General features: G+C 44.3%; 1 protein-coding gene across 1 annotated transcript; it reads left to right on the top strand.

The window, feature by feature from the left end:
- Positions 1-10,828: 10,828 nt before the first annotated feature.
- AQP10 (aquaporin 10) lies at positions 10,829-15,255 on the top strand. Its single transcript, XM_061412989.1, is given in 9 exon segments — positions 10,829-10,866; positions 11,542-11,617; positions 11,989-12,115; positions 12,651-12,766; positions 13,049-13,070; positions 13,174-13,292; positions 13,539-13,582; positions 13,584-13,751; positions 14,165-15,255. Coding segments are annotated over 9 exon segments (909 nt in total). The 3' UTR covers positions 14,364-15,255.
- Positions 15,256-15,364: the final 109 nt, after the last annotated feature.

The raw sequence follows: 15,364 nt of genomic DNA, 5'->3' as shown, positions 1-15,364 counted from the left end.
GAAAAGGTACGTGCATGCCAATGTTTATAGCAGAAGCATTTACAATAACTAAGACATGGAGGCAACCTAAATGTCCACTGACGGTTGGATTAAAATGATGTGTGTGTGTATTTATATATATGCATATGCTAGGTCGCTTCAGTTGTGACCCACTCTGTAATGCTATGTACTGTAGCCCTCCAGGATCCTTTGTCCATGGGATTCTCATATACAGTGGAATATTACTTGGGCATAAAAAAGAATGAAATAATGTCATTTGCAGCAACATGGATGGTTGTAGTGATTATCATACTAAGTGAAGTAAGCCAGACAGAAGAAGACAAATACCATATGATATTGCTTATGTTTGAAATCTAAAAAAAAGATACAAATGAATTTATATACAAAACAAAAATAAACCCACAGACATAGAAATCACCTACGATTACCAAAGTGGGGATGTGGGGGAGGGATAAATTAGGAGTTTGAGATTAACATACATACAGTACTGTATAAAAAGTAGATAACCAAGCACCTACTGTTTAGCACAGGGAACCATACTTTATTTTGTAAAAACCTATAAGGGAAAAGAATCTGAAGAAGATTATACATACATAACTGAACCATTTTGCTGTATACCTAGAACTAACACAACATTGTAAATAAATATACTTCAATAAAAAATTTTTTGCAATATGTGATTTCTGCAAGGAAGTAAAAAAATCTGTACAAATCTTTCTTTTGATGACATCATTTTGAATTTAATAAGTGACATTTGATAGTTTTAAAATGGTGTGTATATATATATATATATATATATATATGGAACGGAATATTAGCCTTTAAAAAGTAAAATATTAATACTGCTATTTACAGCAATGAGGATGTACCTAGGGAATATTATGTTTAGTGAAATAAGTCAGTGAAAGACAAATACTATATAACATTTATATGTGGAATTTAAAAAATAACACAAAAGAATGTACATAAAAGAGAGAGACAGACTCACAGACTTAGAAAACAAACTTATAGTTATCAAAGGGCAGAGGGATGGAAGGAGGACAAATTAGGAGTAAGGGATTAACAGATACAAACTACTTTGAATAAAACAGATAAAGTAACGAAGATTTTTACTGTATAGTACAGGGAATTATACCCATTATCTTATAATAACCTATAATGGAATAGAATCTGCAAAAAGAATTAGTTTTCTGTATACCTGAAACTAATATAAGTCAACTATACTTCAACTTTTAAAAATTACTGGATATTTTTCTCATTAAAAAACTTTTTAGCATTATGGTTTAGAATGGCAGAGCTTATAAATCTACCTCTGTTCCTTCTGGAAACCCCAATAAAATGATAAAGGGATTTGGGGGGGCACAGCTTGTGGAATCTTAGTTCCCTGACCAGGAATTGAACCCAGGCCCCACAGTAGTGAGAAGATGGGGTCCTAACCACCGAACTGCCAGGGAATTCCCTAAAGAGGTTTTTCTAAAGGCATACATATCACAAGAACACATATCTCAAAACACAAGAGACAGTCCCCAAATTATGATGATTTGACTTACAAATTTTCAGTTTCATGGTGGTGCAAAAGTGACATGTGTTCAGTAGAAACCATACTGCAAATTTTGAGTTTTGGTCTTTTCCAGGCTAGCGATATGTGGTATAGTACACTCTCATGATGCTAGGTAGCGATGGCATCACAGGGTCAACAATGGTGCTGTTTGTCACTTTCAGCATGGTATCCAATAACATGAGATAGTCAACATTTTATTATAAAATAGGCTTTGTGTTAGATGACTGTGGCCAACTGTAGTGTTCTGAGCATGTATAACGTAGGCTAGGTTAAGCTGTGATTTTCACTAGGTTAAATATATCAAAGGCATGTTCAACTTATGATGACTTTGTAGAGACAAAACCCCGTGGTAAGTTGAGAAAGATCGGTATTTTTGCTTTAAGTTTTTTAAGTTTTTATCTTTTTTAAGATTAAAATCAGGACTTCCCTGGTGGTCCAGTGCCTAAGACCCCACGCTCCCAAGGCAGGGGGCCTGGGTTCGATTCTTGGTCAGGGAACTCGATCCCACATGCTGCAACCAAGAGTCTGCATGTTGCAACTAAGGATCCCAGTGCCACAACTAAGACCCAGCACAGCAAAATAAATAAATATTCTTTAAAAAATAAAATAAAATCCACTCAGAATTTATCTCCCTATATGGTATGAATCGGGGGACCAACTTCATTTTTTTTACCTTTGGAAAATATATACAAACATATGTACAAATGTTACAATTTCCAGTCTTTTCTATTAATCTGTTTGCCTATCTTTGTGCCCGTATCACAGTTTTAAGTACTATAGTTGTATTTGGTAGACTATGTCCTCTCACTTTTTTTCCCCTAACTTTTCTAGTGTATGAGAACGCAATTGATTTTTCTAATCAGCTTTTTAGAGTACCACTGTAAACACAAATGGAGCTAGAGGCTACCAGACATCTGTGGGCAGCTTTTAAGATGAAGGATGTAGAATCACAAACAAAAGAAGCAACTTGGAAGAAACAGAGACTATGCAGAAAGATAAAAATTTAGCAAGCACACAAAACTTTACTATATTGGAAATAGGAGATGATATACCCATAAACCAGAACAAGAAGCTACAAAAGAGGAATAAACAAAATAAGAGGAAATTTGAGGAGTTAAAAAAAAAAGACAGAAATGAAAAACTATTAACAAAAGATTTTGATGATAAAGTTGAAATCTCCAAGACAGTAGACCAAATAACAGAGATAGAAAATAGGAGGAAAAAAGCAAACTAGAATGGTATAACTTATCAGTAACTTGAGAAAATATCCCAGAAGGAAAGGATATTACTTTCTAACATGAAAAGACTCACCACATGCTAGATACCAAGGATGAAAATAAACCCACTCCAAGGCACATCATAGGAAATTTCAGAACACTAGAGTTGAAGGAGAATCCAAATAATTTCAGACAGAGAAAAAAATCAGAGGATGAGAAATCACAATATTCTCAAACTTTAACAGCAATACTGGACTTAAAAGACAAGATAAAATACTGAAGGAAAATTGTTTCCAATCTAGAATTGTATATCCAGTTAAACTATGAATTAAATATGGCAATATAATAGTCATGTTTAGACATGAAAGAAGTCTAAAAGAGAGATAGCTATAAAAAGATATTTAATAGAAAAGACTGATGCTTTCTCACTAACATTAGGAACAAAGCCAGGCTATGTGCTCTTACTACTATTGAACATCATACTAGATGTTCCAGCTAGGATAATAGGGCCAGAAAATGAAATGAAAGAGTTGCAATGGAAAGAAGGAAGTAAAACTATATTTAAAGATACCATGATTTTATATGTAGAAAAAGAATCCTAAGGAATAAACAACAGAAAAATTACTAATAGTAATAAATGGCACCGCCTATTCAATGGACATGAACTTGGGCAAACTCTGGGAGATGGTGAGGGACAGGGAAGCCTGGTGTGCTGCAGTCCATGGGGTCGCGGAGAGTCAGACATGACTTGGCGACTGAATAATAACAACAATAAATGAGTATCACAAGGTTTCAGGATATAAGATCAATATACCAAAAAAATGTATTTCTATATATTGGCAACAATTTGAAAATGACAGTAAGTCATTCACAAGAGCATAACTAATAGTAAAATATTTAAGAATAATTTTGGAAGAATAAGTGCAAAAGCTTACCATTGAAAACTGCAAAAATTGCTGAGATAAAATCTAAATGAAAGGAGAGCAATACCACACCCACAGTGTGTGCTATGTCACTTTAGTCGTGTCTGACTCTGTCTCACCCCATGGACTGTAGCCTACTAGGCTCCTCTGTCCATGGGGATTTTCCAGGCAAGAGCCCTGGAGTGGGTTACCATGCCCTCCTTCAAGGGATCTTCCCAACCCAGGGATTGAACTCATGCCTCTTGTATCTCCCACATTGGTACGCAGGTTCTTTACCACTAGCGCCACCTGGGCAGCCTCCTTGGAACACAAACAATATTAAGATAGCAATTCTGCCCAAGCTAAGCTAAGCTAAGTCACTTTAGTCGTGTCCAACTCTGTGCGACCCCATAGACGGCAGCCCACCAGGCTCCCCCGTCCCTGGGATTCTCCAGGCAAGAACACTGGAGTGGGTTGCCATTTCCTTCTCCAGTGCATGAAAGTGAAAAGTGAAAGTGAAGTTGCTCAGTCGTGTCCGACTCCTAGCGACCCCAAAAGTACCTATAAATCAAATACAATTTATTTGTATACAAATTTATTATATACAATAAATTTAATGCAACGTTTTAACATGTAAATTAACAAGCACAGCTGTTTCTCGTTTTTTGTTTGCTTATTCTTTTTTTTTTTTTTTTGGCCTTCCCACACAGCTATTGGCATCTCAGTTCCCCAACCAGTGTTCAAAGCCATGCACCCTGAAGTGGGAGTGTGGAGTCTTCACCACTGGACCACCAGGGAAGTCCCAACAGTTTCTCCTTAATATGGGGTCCTGTTTTGGAAGGGAGACTAGGTGAGTTAGTTTTAAAAAGTCATAGGGAACTGACTGCTACATCCCTTTCAGATCATTTTCTATAGGCTTCTTCAAATCACCCACTTTTGGAGGAGAAATTACAAAAATAAAACTTACCTTTCTTCTTTAAAATGATAGAAGAGAGAGAGCGGGGAGGTTTTGATGAGTTTTGATATTCTTCAGCCTGAAAGGCTCAAGGAGGGTGGCCCATAGCAGGCAGTGTGTAGGGCTGGGAGAACTATATGTCTTAGATTGGGTCCCCCTAGAAACAGACTCTTATATGGACACTTTAATGCAGAAGGTTTGTTTAGGAGTGCTCTTGAGAGAAATACCTGTAGGAAAGTGAAGAAATAAAGATTCCACAAAGGGAGTGGCTGACACAGTGTGGTTGCCATTGAATCCTCAACTGATCCTAGCATTTTACAGGGAGTTCTGGATGGCTCAGTGGTAAAAGAACCCACCTGCCAATTCAGGAGACACAGGAGACATGGGTTTGATCCCTGGGTCGGGAAGATCCCCTGGAGAAGGAAACGGCTACTCACTTCAGTACTCTTGCCTGGAGAATCCCATGGACAGAGAGGAGCCTGGCTGTCTACACGCCATAGGATCCCAAAGAGTCAGACATGACCGAGTGACTAAAAAGTAACTGGAATGGAGATAATTCTTCTGAATTGTCCCAAATTAAAAGGCAAAGGAAAGATACACCCATTTGAATGCAGAGTTCCAAAGAATAGCAAGGAGAGATAAGAAAGCCTTCCTCAGTGATCAGTGCAAAGAAATAGAGGAAAACAACAGAATGAAAAAGACTAGAGATCTCTTCAAGAAAATTAGAGATACCACAGGAACATTTCCTGCAAAGATGGGCTCAATAAAGGACAGAAGTGGTATGGACATAACAGAAGCAGATATTAAGAATAGGTGGCAAGAACACACAGAAGAACTGTACAAAAAAGATCTTCACAACCCAGACAATCATGATGGTGTGATCACTCACCTAGAGCCAGACATCCTGGAATGTGAAGTCAAGTGGGCCTTAGGAAGCATCACTATGAACAAAGCTAGTGGAGGTGATGAAATTCCAGTTGAGCTATTTCAAATCCTAAAAGATGATGCTGTGAAAGTGCTGCACTCAATATGCCAGCAAATTTGGAAAGCTCAGCAGTGGCCACAGGACTGGTCAGTTTTCATTCCAATCCCAAAGAAAGGCAATGCCAAAGAATGCTCAAACTACCTCACAATTGCATTCACCTCACACGCTAGAAAATAATGCTCGAAATTCTCCAAGCCAGGCTTCAATAGTACGTGAACCATGAACTTCCAGTTGTTCAAGCTGGATTTAGAAAAGGCAGAGGAATGAGAGATCAAACTGCCAACATCTGCTGGATCATTGAAAAAGCAAGAGAGTTCCAGAAAAACATATTTCTGCTTTATTGACTACGCCAAAGCCTTTGACTGTGTGGATCACAACAAACTGTGGAATATTCTGAAAGAGATGGGGATACCAGACCACCTGATCTGCCTCCTGAGAAATCTATATGCAGGTCCAGAAGCAACAGTTAGAACTGAATATAGAACAACAGACTGGTTCCAAATTGGGAAAGGAGTACATCAAGGCTGTATATTGGCACCCTGCTTATTTAACTTATATACAGAGTACATCGTGAGAAATGGTGGACTGGATGAAGCACAAACTGGACACAAGATTGCTGGAAGAAATATCAGTAACCTCAGATATGCAGATGACCACCACCCTTATGGCAGAAAGTGAAGAGGAACTAAAGAGCCTCTTGATGAAAATGAAATAGGAGAGTGAAAAAGTTGGTTTAAAACTCAACATTCAGAAAACCAGGATCATGGCATCTGGTCCCATCACTTCATTGCAAATAGGTGGGGAAACAATGGAAACAGAGAGAGACTATATTTTCTTGGGCTCCAAAATCACTACAGATGGTGACTGCAGCCATGAAATTAAAAGACACTTGCTCCTTGGAAGAAAAGTTATAACCAACCTAGACAGCATATTAAAAAGCAGAGACAGTACTTTGCCAACAAAGGTCCGACTAGTCAAAGCTATGGTTTTTCCAGTAGTCATGTATGGATGTGAGAGTTGAGCTATAATGAAAGCTCAGTGCTGAAGAATTGATGTTTTTGAACTGTGGTGTTGGAGAAGACTCTTGAGAGTCCCTTGGACTGCAAGGAGATCCAACCAGTTCATCCTAAAGGAAATCAGTCCTGAATATTCATTGGAAGGACTGATGCTGAAGCTGAAACTCCAATACTTTGGCCACCTGATGCGAAGAACTGACTCATTTGAAAAGACCCTGATGATGGGAAAGATTGAAGGTGAGAGGAGAAGGGGACGACAGAGGACGAGATGGTTGGATGGCATCACCGACTCAATGGACATGAGTTTGAGTAAACTCTGGGAGTTGGTGATGAACAGGGAGGCCTGCCGTGCTGCGGTTCATTCAGTTGCAAAGAGTCGGACACAACTGAGCGACTGAACTGAACTGAACTGAAAAGGCAAAGGGGCCTGGACTTTGTATCCCTGAATCAGCCTATTGTTGACTTCAGGAAACCTTCTGGGATAGAGTGAGACAGCTCAATGTGTCTGAGCTAATTTCCAGTTGGGAGGCAGCTGAGAGCCGTCAGCAATGGATCTTCCCAGCTGCTGGGACATAGGCTCACAATCTTAAAGCAAGGATCTGGGTGAAGCACTGTGGTGTCTACTACCATTTACCACTACCACTGCTTGGACCCATACTTATGGTTAGTTTACCCAGTTAAGGGGAAAGTTTCTATAGGACTCTGATTGGTTTTATTTCTTGGAGGAAATTTAAGAGAATGTTTAGTGGAAAAGTCTACAGCCTTAACTACTGCAATTGGTTTTGAGGCTCTAATGGATTCTTATTATGCCCTCTTCTGCACCACTAACTCTAGATTTTCCTTATCTTTGGTGAGCGCCTCTGCTGGTCTAGGCAGCTGGATAGTGGGATGACCCCGGCCTTCACCTGAGAGTGCCCTTGGTTACCATGCCCTTCCCAGGCTGTGGCTGCTATGTTTTTCTATTTACTGTTAAAACTGAGCATAGGAACAGCAAGGGTGGATGACCTGAATGCCAGCATTTTCTTCCTGGCTCCCTCATGTAGCTGCAGTCGTCCATCCTTCATCATAGTCAATTACTCCAGCCAGTATGAGGACTTCTTTTCTTGCCTGCTGGTCTCTTGCTACCAAGACCCCAAAGTTATAAGGGGATTCTTACTGTGACCCCTGGAGGAAGCATTACATCTGTGGTTGTTTTTTTTTTTTACTTTGAAATAGTTTTATTGGCTCATAAGACCTTTGCATATAAAAAAAATACCCAAAACACTATGCAGTATTAAACCACAGTCAATTTTTGGCTTTTACCCACATACCACGCCAACTCATGTCTGAACAAGTTTCAGTTCAGTTCAGTCGCTCAGTCGTGTCTGACTCTTTGTGACCCCATGAATTGCAGCATGCCAGGCCTCCCTGTCCATCACCACTCCCAGAGTTCACATATTGCTGAAGCCCGGCTTGGAGAATTTTGAGCGTTACAGAAGTCCAAATGGAAGAAGATAATTCTCAGTAGGGTCATGTGAGCTGAGACAGAGAGATGCTTATTGAATGACATGAGAGTCTGGGTCACTTATTTTCTGGACTTGGGTTTGGGTGAACTTATTTCTGCTAGCTTATGCTTTCTGATGCTACTTATGCCTAAATCCAAAGATGTCACTTCCATTTTACAATGTGTTCTTGCTGGACCCACCCTTCCTAATGACACGGAGGATCAGGTAGAGTCCAGCTTGTGATGGGCGGTTCTGGCTACTGGGTCACTTGATGAACTAACTGTAAGAGCTTCTCTTCAATGGTATGTATTTCTCGCTGCAGATGGCATGGCTTTGCTCCATAGCCCTGTGGGTCTACATTATGATTCTCCTAGTAGAGCTTGCCAAAGCACACACACTACAGATATTCTAGTCTCATTAGGTCTGCTGGCTCATATGACTGCAGGGGCCTTTTTTGCTTTGGCCCCACTCAAAGTTGATAGCCTTCACTGTCAGCTAGTAAATTTTTCAGAGTTGTATTCTCAAGTGTGAAATATATTTCTCCTAAATCCTGAGTAAATAGGTAATGTGTTTTTTCTTAGTGGTGGAAGATATGAGGTGCAACAATCAGTCCTTTGCCTCAGAGAGGATATCTAACATGTCCCAGAACACTGGACCTCTGAAAATTTCACCAATATGGCAGTTTCCTGGACCTTTACGGGAATGTTTCCCACCCTCTGATCATGTATCTTTCCAGGACCTCCAATATACTTTCACATTTTGTCCTCTTCTGATCTGGTTAGCATGATGTTATATATACAGTTGACTCTTGAAGAATGCAGAGGTCAGGGGTTCTGACCATCTGCACAGTCAAAAGTCCAAGTATCATTTCTCAGTTAGCCCTCCGTATATATAGTTTTGTATCCACGGAGTCAACCAACTGCAGATAATGTAGTACTATAATATATATTTAATGAAAAAAAATCCATATATAAGTGGACCCACCGAGTTCAAACCTGTGTTGTTCAAAGGTCCATTGTATAGTGGACCAATATGATGTTTTTCAAAATGTCCAAATAGTCAAGCTCCCTTCAGATTCTATTACAACAGAGGACCAGAGAGTTAACACAGTCCTGGGGTGAGACTGTAAGTGTATATTGCTAGACTTCCCATGTGGATGGAACTGCTTGTGGACCTCCTTTCTGACCTGTCTGGGATGGAAAATAACATATTCGCCAGATTAATGACTACATACTCCCAACTAGAGGCGGCATTAAACTGCCCTGTAAAGTTACCATTTGGGACACAGCAATTGCAATTGGAGTTACTGTTTAAGTAAGTTTATGGTAGACCATTGTCATCTGTCATGATCGATCCAGTTTTTTAAGAGCCAAACTGGTGGTATGAAAGGGGCTGCCTCTCTTTTATTCTTTGTGTCTTGGAGGGTGGCACTAACCTCTTCCATTTTCCCTAGGATGTGGTATTGTTTTTATTTCTTCTCTTGATGTTGGGTAGACTCAGGCATCTAGTTGGTCTTCATCACTTACTCTACAGGTCAAAAACCACTATGAGTGTTCTGCAACGCCAAAGGATGTCCACTGCTATCATATGTTAGGGTATTGGGGAAGTGACCACCTGGTGGATCCCTGGTCTCAGTGAATATTCTTTGAACCAGACCTTAGCCCAGGACTCCATTTATTATCTGGGCCCCCTGTGCTACTTCTCTAACAAGGGGCCATGGTACAAATTTGGGTTGTCAACTGTCAATGTTAATTCAGATACTTTGTCCAAAAATCCTCAGAAGGTCTGAGTATTCTCCCTTTTTCCAATAATGGTCATCAGCATAAATGAGTTGTTGAGACATTTTTACTTTTCTTAGCATGAGCTATCATTTTCCCCAAGCCTTCGAGAAGAGTGTTCATCCCACATTCCAGGGGGATCTTGCCAGGATTTAAATCCTAAGTCCCAGGAGAGTGCTCCCTTATCAATAAATCCTTCCACATCTAACTTTATGTTCCACTTCGTTTGACCCAGCACTCTTGGCATCCAGGTCTATGTGCAACACCACCAAATTCTGCTTAGTCTTTGAATCCCTGCATCAACCATTCATTCACTGGGCCCTGTAGGAGGGCACATGACCTTGGCCGAAGCAGTTTCCTGCCACAGAAGTCACTGCCATGAGGGCAAAAGCTGCATGCTCTCAGTGTCTGTTATTCCCAGAAGCTGGGGAATGGGTGCATTGGCTCTGAACAGGGGACCTGGGTGGAGTACTATAATAGCCACTAAACCTAGGAAGGAAGTATTATTTCACAGAGATGTGCCCAGGACTGTGCTAGAGCCCCTCACCCCCACCCCTGCCCCTGGGGTTACATAGTCCAGCTCTCAAGAACCTCGTAAACGATATATATTTTTAAAAATCTGTATATTGGACTTTCCTGGAGGCCCAGTGGTTAAGGAGGCACGGGTTCAATCCCTGATCAAGGAACTAATATCCCACATGTGGCATGGTGCAAAGGAAAAAAAAAATGACTATGTATAGTACTTCCATCTACTAGAGCATCAGCTCTAGGAGGGCAGAAACTATGTTTCCATAGGGGCTAGAGCTTGATTCATCATCGAATGAATCTTAACTAGAGGCTTGAAATGTGAAGACGTAGGAAGTGGCTATGTGTTAAGCAGAATAAGAGTGGCAAGCATCCAGAGAAGGGGAAGTGGAGCCCAGTGGGGGCATGAAGCCCTCATTTGGAGCCAAGGCAAGAGACACAAGGTAGAGCATTCTCTAGTTAAGGTGCGATTACAAGCGCTCCTGAGGTGGGCTTTACTCCTGCAGCCTACGGTCTTCAGTCCAGTCTCCCTGGATGCATGTTAAATTTTCCAGGCATCCAAATGGCTGGGGGAAAGACTTTACATTCCACAGGAGAGGCACTGTGGAATATCAGATGGAGAGTCAGAAGACCTGGCCTAGCTGTTAACTAGCCGTGTGGCCTGGGGAAGTCTAAGGCTGTCTCAGTAGTGCATCCCCATCCTCGGTACCGTAGTAGAGTGGGAGCTCTCTACTACCACTTTCCACAGCTGGTTTGAGGGCCAAGAGAACTAATGCCCACGAAGCAGGCTACTCCCCGCAGTCTGTCAGCACAAGGGGAGGCTACTTACTCCTGGGAGGCCTGGGGCTGAGACAGAGGAGACAGAGACTGGGCAAAAGCCACTGTGCACAGTCTGCCCACATTCTCTTGTTATCTCTGTCCTCCCGAGCTTCCACTCATGCACAGGCAGACATCAGCTGCTGGTCAGTAACTGAGCTAATTGGTTTTAAAGTCTTTTCCTTATCTTTGCCCCTGACAGGCAGGAGCTATGTAGCAACAATGTGTCTATGCAGATGGAGAGAGTGGTGACCACGGACAGGGTTTCCCCACTATGGTCTCTATTCAGTCTCTGGTTGAAGTCAAGGACCGCTCCGGATCCGCAGCCTCCTGGCCCGGCAGTGTCTGGCGGAGCTTCTGGCTGTGTTTGTGCTCATGGTAGGCGGTCTAATCGAGGGGGAGGAAAGAAGGGAGGTGCGCTCCTCCTAGGGTCCCTACCTCTTCCTCTGGGTGCACTAGGAGGACAACGCCTCCATCAGCCTCTTTTTCCTGCTCTTGTTCCTCTATGCCTCCCCTACCTTCTCCTTTTTATTCCTGTCACTTTCCATCTCTTACCCTCCTTCGCTTCCTTTACTCTCCCTCTGTTTCTCCCATCTTTTCTCTTTCCCCCTTTCTGTTTTTTCTTGCTGATCCCTCAAGTCCGTTCATCAATCTTGGCCATCCCCTCTCTTCCCAGTCTCTCTCTCCTACGGGTCTCCCAGGCTCCCTATTCTTGGTTCCGTCTTCCTCATCTTTCTTTTCTCCACCAGCTCCTCATACAGGGGTCTTCGGCCCAGGCTGTCACCAGTGGAGGAACCAAAGGAGACTTCTTCACCGTGTTTCTGGCTGGCTCTCTGGGCATTATGCTAGCCATCTATGTGAGTGGTAATGTCTCAGGTCAGTAGGGTGAGGTCTGGTCATCAGATAGGGTATGATGTGCACTCGAGTTTGCTAATAGTGAAAAGGGTCCCTTGGTGACTCACAGACATTATCTCCTTGAGCTTGACCAGTGCCCTGGACTGAGATATGCCTCTGGCCCAGTCCAGTCCCTTCTCTCTCTACATCTCGCCCTCCCACTTCACATTAATCCTCCACTCAGGTAGACAGAGCTCTATGGCAAGGCATCATGAGTAAATGCACTCATCTTGTGTCTCCTACCTAAGCCCTCTAGGGTTCATCTTTGCTTAAGACCTCACCAGCTTGTTCCTCAGACTCACACTGCATCGAGTACTGGAATAGAAAGAGCAGACAGACCCAGGTTTGAACTTGGCTTTACTCCATGACCTTAACAAGTCGCTTAACCTCCTAACGCATGTGATGAGAATAGTAACATTTGACTTAAGAGTTGTGGGGAGGAATAGCAGTGTTACTGGTGACAGTGCCTGATAGTGACACTTAATGGATATTGGTTTTCTTTTCTTGATCCTTGAAGGGGCCCACCTGAATCCAGCCTTCTCCCTGCCCATGTGCCTCCGGGGACACCTCCCCTGGGCCAGGTTTCTCAGTTACTCCTTGGTGCAGTTGCTGTCTGCGTTCTGTGCCTCTGGAGTCCCCTATGCTCTCTATCTGGAGAAGGCGATGGCACCCCACTCCAGTACTCTTGCCTGGAAAATCCCATGGACAGAGGAGCCTGGTAGGCTGCAGTCCATGGGGTCGCAAAGAGTCGGACATGACTGAGCGACTTCACTTTGACTTTTCACTTTCATGCATTGGAGAAGGAAATGGCAACCCACTCCAGTGTTCTTGCCTGGAGAATCCCAGGGACAGGGGAGCCTGGTGGGCTGCCATCTATGGGGTCACATAGAGTCAGACATGACTGAAGCGACTTAGCAGCAGCATGCTCTCTATCACGGTAACAGAGAACAAGGTTGGGGGCACCTGTGTGTGGTTAACGATGCCTTAGAGCAGTTTTGAATGAGCAAAGATGGAAATCCTGGGTGTCCCCTACCCTACAGATGCCCTACAGAACTACCCAGGTGGGAGCCTGACAGTGACTGGTCCCAAGGAGATGGCTTCCATCTTTGCCACCTACCCTGCCCCCTATCTGTCTCTGAGCAATGGCTTCCTGGATCAGGTAGGAATAAGAGGGTGACCTGGGAAAGCCACAACCTTTGCCCTTTTCCCCCTGGAAGCTCGGCCTGCTGTTTAGGCTCTGGGTGGGTTGTGGGGCTGACTTTATCTTTGCATCTCGCCTTTCCCAGCTGCATGAGTTGCACAAAGTCAGATGCCATGGGGTGGCAGCCTGGAGTGTTTGGGTGAGATAGGGCAGGTGGCGCACCTGGCAGCTGACGGGAGCCCCCCTGCCTCTGTCGACACCAAGGTTCTGGGCACCTGGAAGCTGATGGTGGGGATGGCCATCCTGGACACGGAACAAGGGAGTGCCTGCAGGTCTGGAGCCTGTGGTAGTGGGGTTACTGATCCTGGCCGACATGCTATCCATGGGTGCCAACTGTGGGTTCCCAATCAACCCTGTCCAGGACCTCGACCCACGGCTTTTCACCTACGTAGCTGGCTGGGGCCCTGAAGTCTTCAGGTAGCCTCCCCTGGTGCTGTCCTTCCACTCACATCCCCCTGCTAAGGGCTCTGACCCTGGGTCTCCAGCTCTCTCCTTTTAAATAGTTCTCTTGGCATCTCAGGACAGTTTGAGCCTCCTCTAAGCCCTAGTTCTCCCTTTATGTCTTGTCCCCTCTCTCTCCTTTTACCCTTTTCACTGATACAGTAAGATTTAGAGCTTGTGTTCAACAAAATGCATGTATGAGATAATCCCTAAAGATCAAGCTCTCCTGGGGTCTCCTCCTCTCTGAGTGCTATGCTTTGGTGCCACAACACTCTTTCTGGTGTCTCTCACCAGACACTGCTTTAGGGAGTTTTCTGAATACCTTCAGTTCTTCAGAGGGAAGGCTAAGGGACTAACCCTGATATCTCCCTTCTGTTCTTGTCTGGCAGTGCTGGCAATGGTTGGTGGTGGGTTCCTGTGGTGGGCTCTCTAGTGGGGGCCATGCCTGGCACAGCCACATACCAGCTGCTGGTGGCAAAACACCATCCTGAGGACTCAGAGCCATCTCAGGATCTAGAGTGTGCCCAACAGGAAGCCTCAGACTCGGGAAGTCCGGCCGCAACTCAGCTGCAGGAGAGTAAGCTGTGACTCTGGCAGGACAGTCCTCACCTCCCTCGTGGACACTGAAGAGGGCCAGAGACCCCATGCCTGGTGACAAGATGTTCTTTCTCTTTATTAATACGCCAGGCCCTGGGCAGCTTCTCCGTGTGCTCATCTAGGCATCTCCTCCTCCTAAACTGGGGAGGATGCCTGGACAGGGAGAACGAGGAGGCTCAGGTACCAGACTCAGTCTTCTCATCCCCCTCCTCGCCCACGCAGGTTTTCAGACCCTGGACTTCCAAGAACTTACTTCCTCCAAGTAGCCGCCAGAGGGTGCGCACCATGGAAACCGGATTGGGAAGGCTTCGGGAATCTGCAGGATGGTGGGGGCCGACCATCCTGTGCAGGGCATAATCCAGGGGACTTCTTCCAAAGCTTGGCCCCCAGTGACTGACTCCCAGCTCTCGTAGCCTCAGCGCCGCCCGCCTTTACGCTGACTGGGGCGCCTCGCCCAGATTCAGCCACCCCGCAGATAGTAATTACGGGTGGTGGTAGGGAAACCGCCTCCACCAAGGGGGCGTGGTGGGGGGGACGGGAAAGGGAGGGCCGCCAGAAGAAGTCAAGTGGCTGGAGACTGAGCAAGATGGAGAAACTGAGGCACGACCCCATACCTAGACATTCCGGGCTGTGTCATTCAAGGAGAGGGTGAACTACAGTAAGAAGAGATGAGCCAGGGCGAGCAGAGAAGGCGAAGGAGCAGAGGGCCCCGAGCGGAAAGAGGAGGAGTAATGGCCAGCTGGCGCGGAGGAAAATTCTCGTCGTTCAGCGCTTCCTCAACTCTCACACACCTCCCCGACGAAGAGAGGTCTCTTATAGCAGAGAAGGAGCGTTCTTCTGTTTCCCTTTTTTCAATTTAAAAATAAAAAATCTCAGAGCTATCTTGCCTCCAGACTTTTTTTTTTTTTTTTGGACCGGGGATGGATGCATCTGGGAGTGGGTGGGGCGGGGATCGCGGCCTCGCAGTGCTGAGCATCAGCGGGGTTAAGACC

Source organism: Bos javanicus, chromosome 3 (assembly GCF_032452875.1).
Source record: "Bos javanicus breed banteng chromosome 3, ARS-OSU_banteng_1.0, whole genome shotgun sequence".
Lineage (NCBI taxonomy): Eukaryota > Metazoa > Chordata > Mammalia > Artiodactyla > Bovidae > Bos > Bos javanicus.
This window is presented reverse-complemented; position numbering and strand designations above follow the sequence as displayed.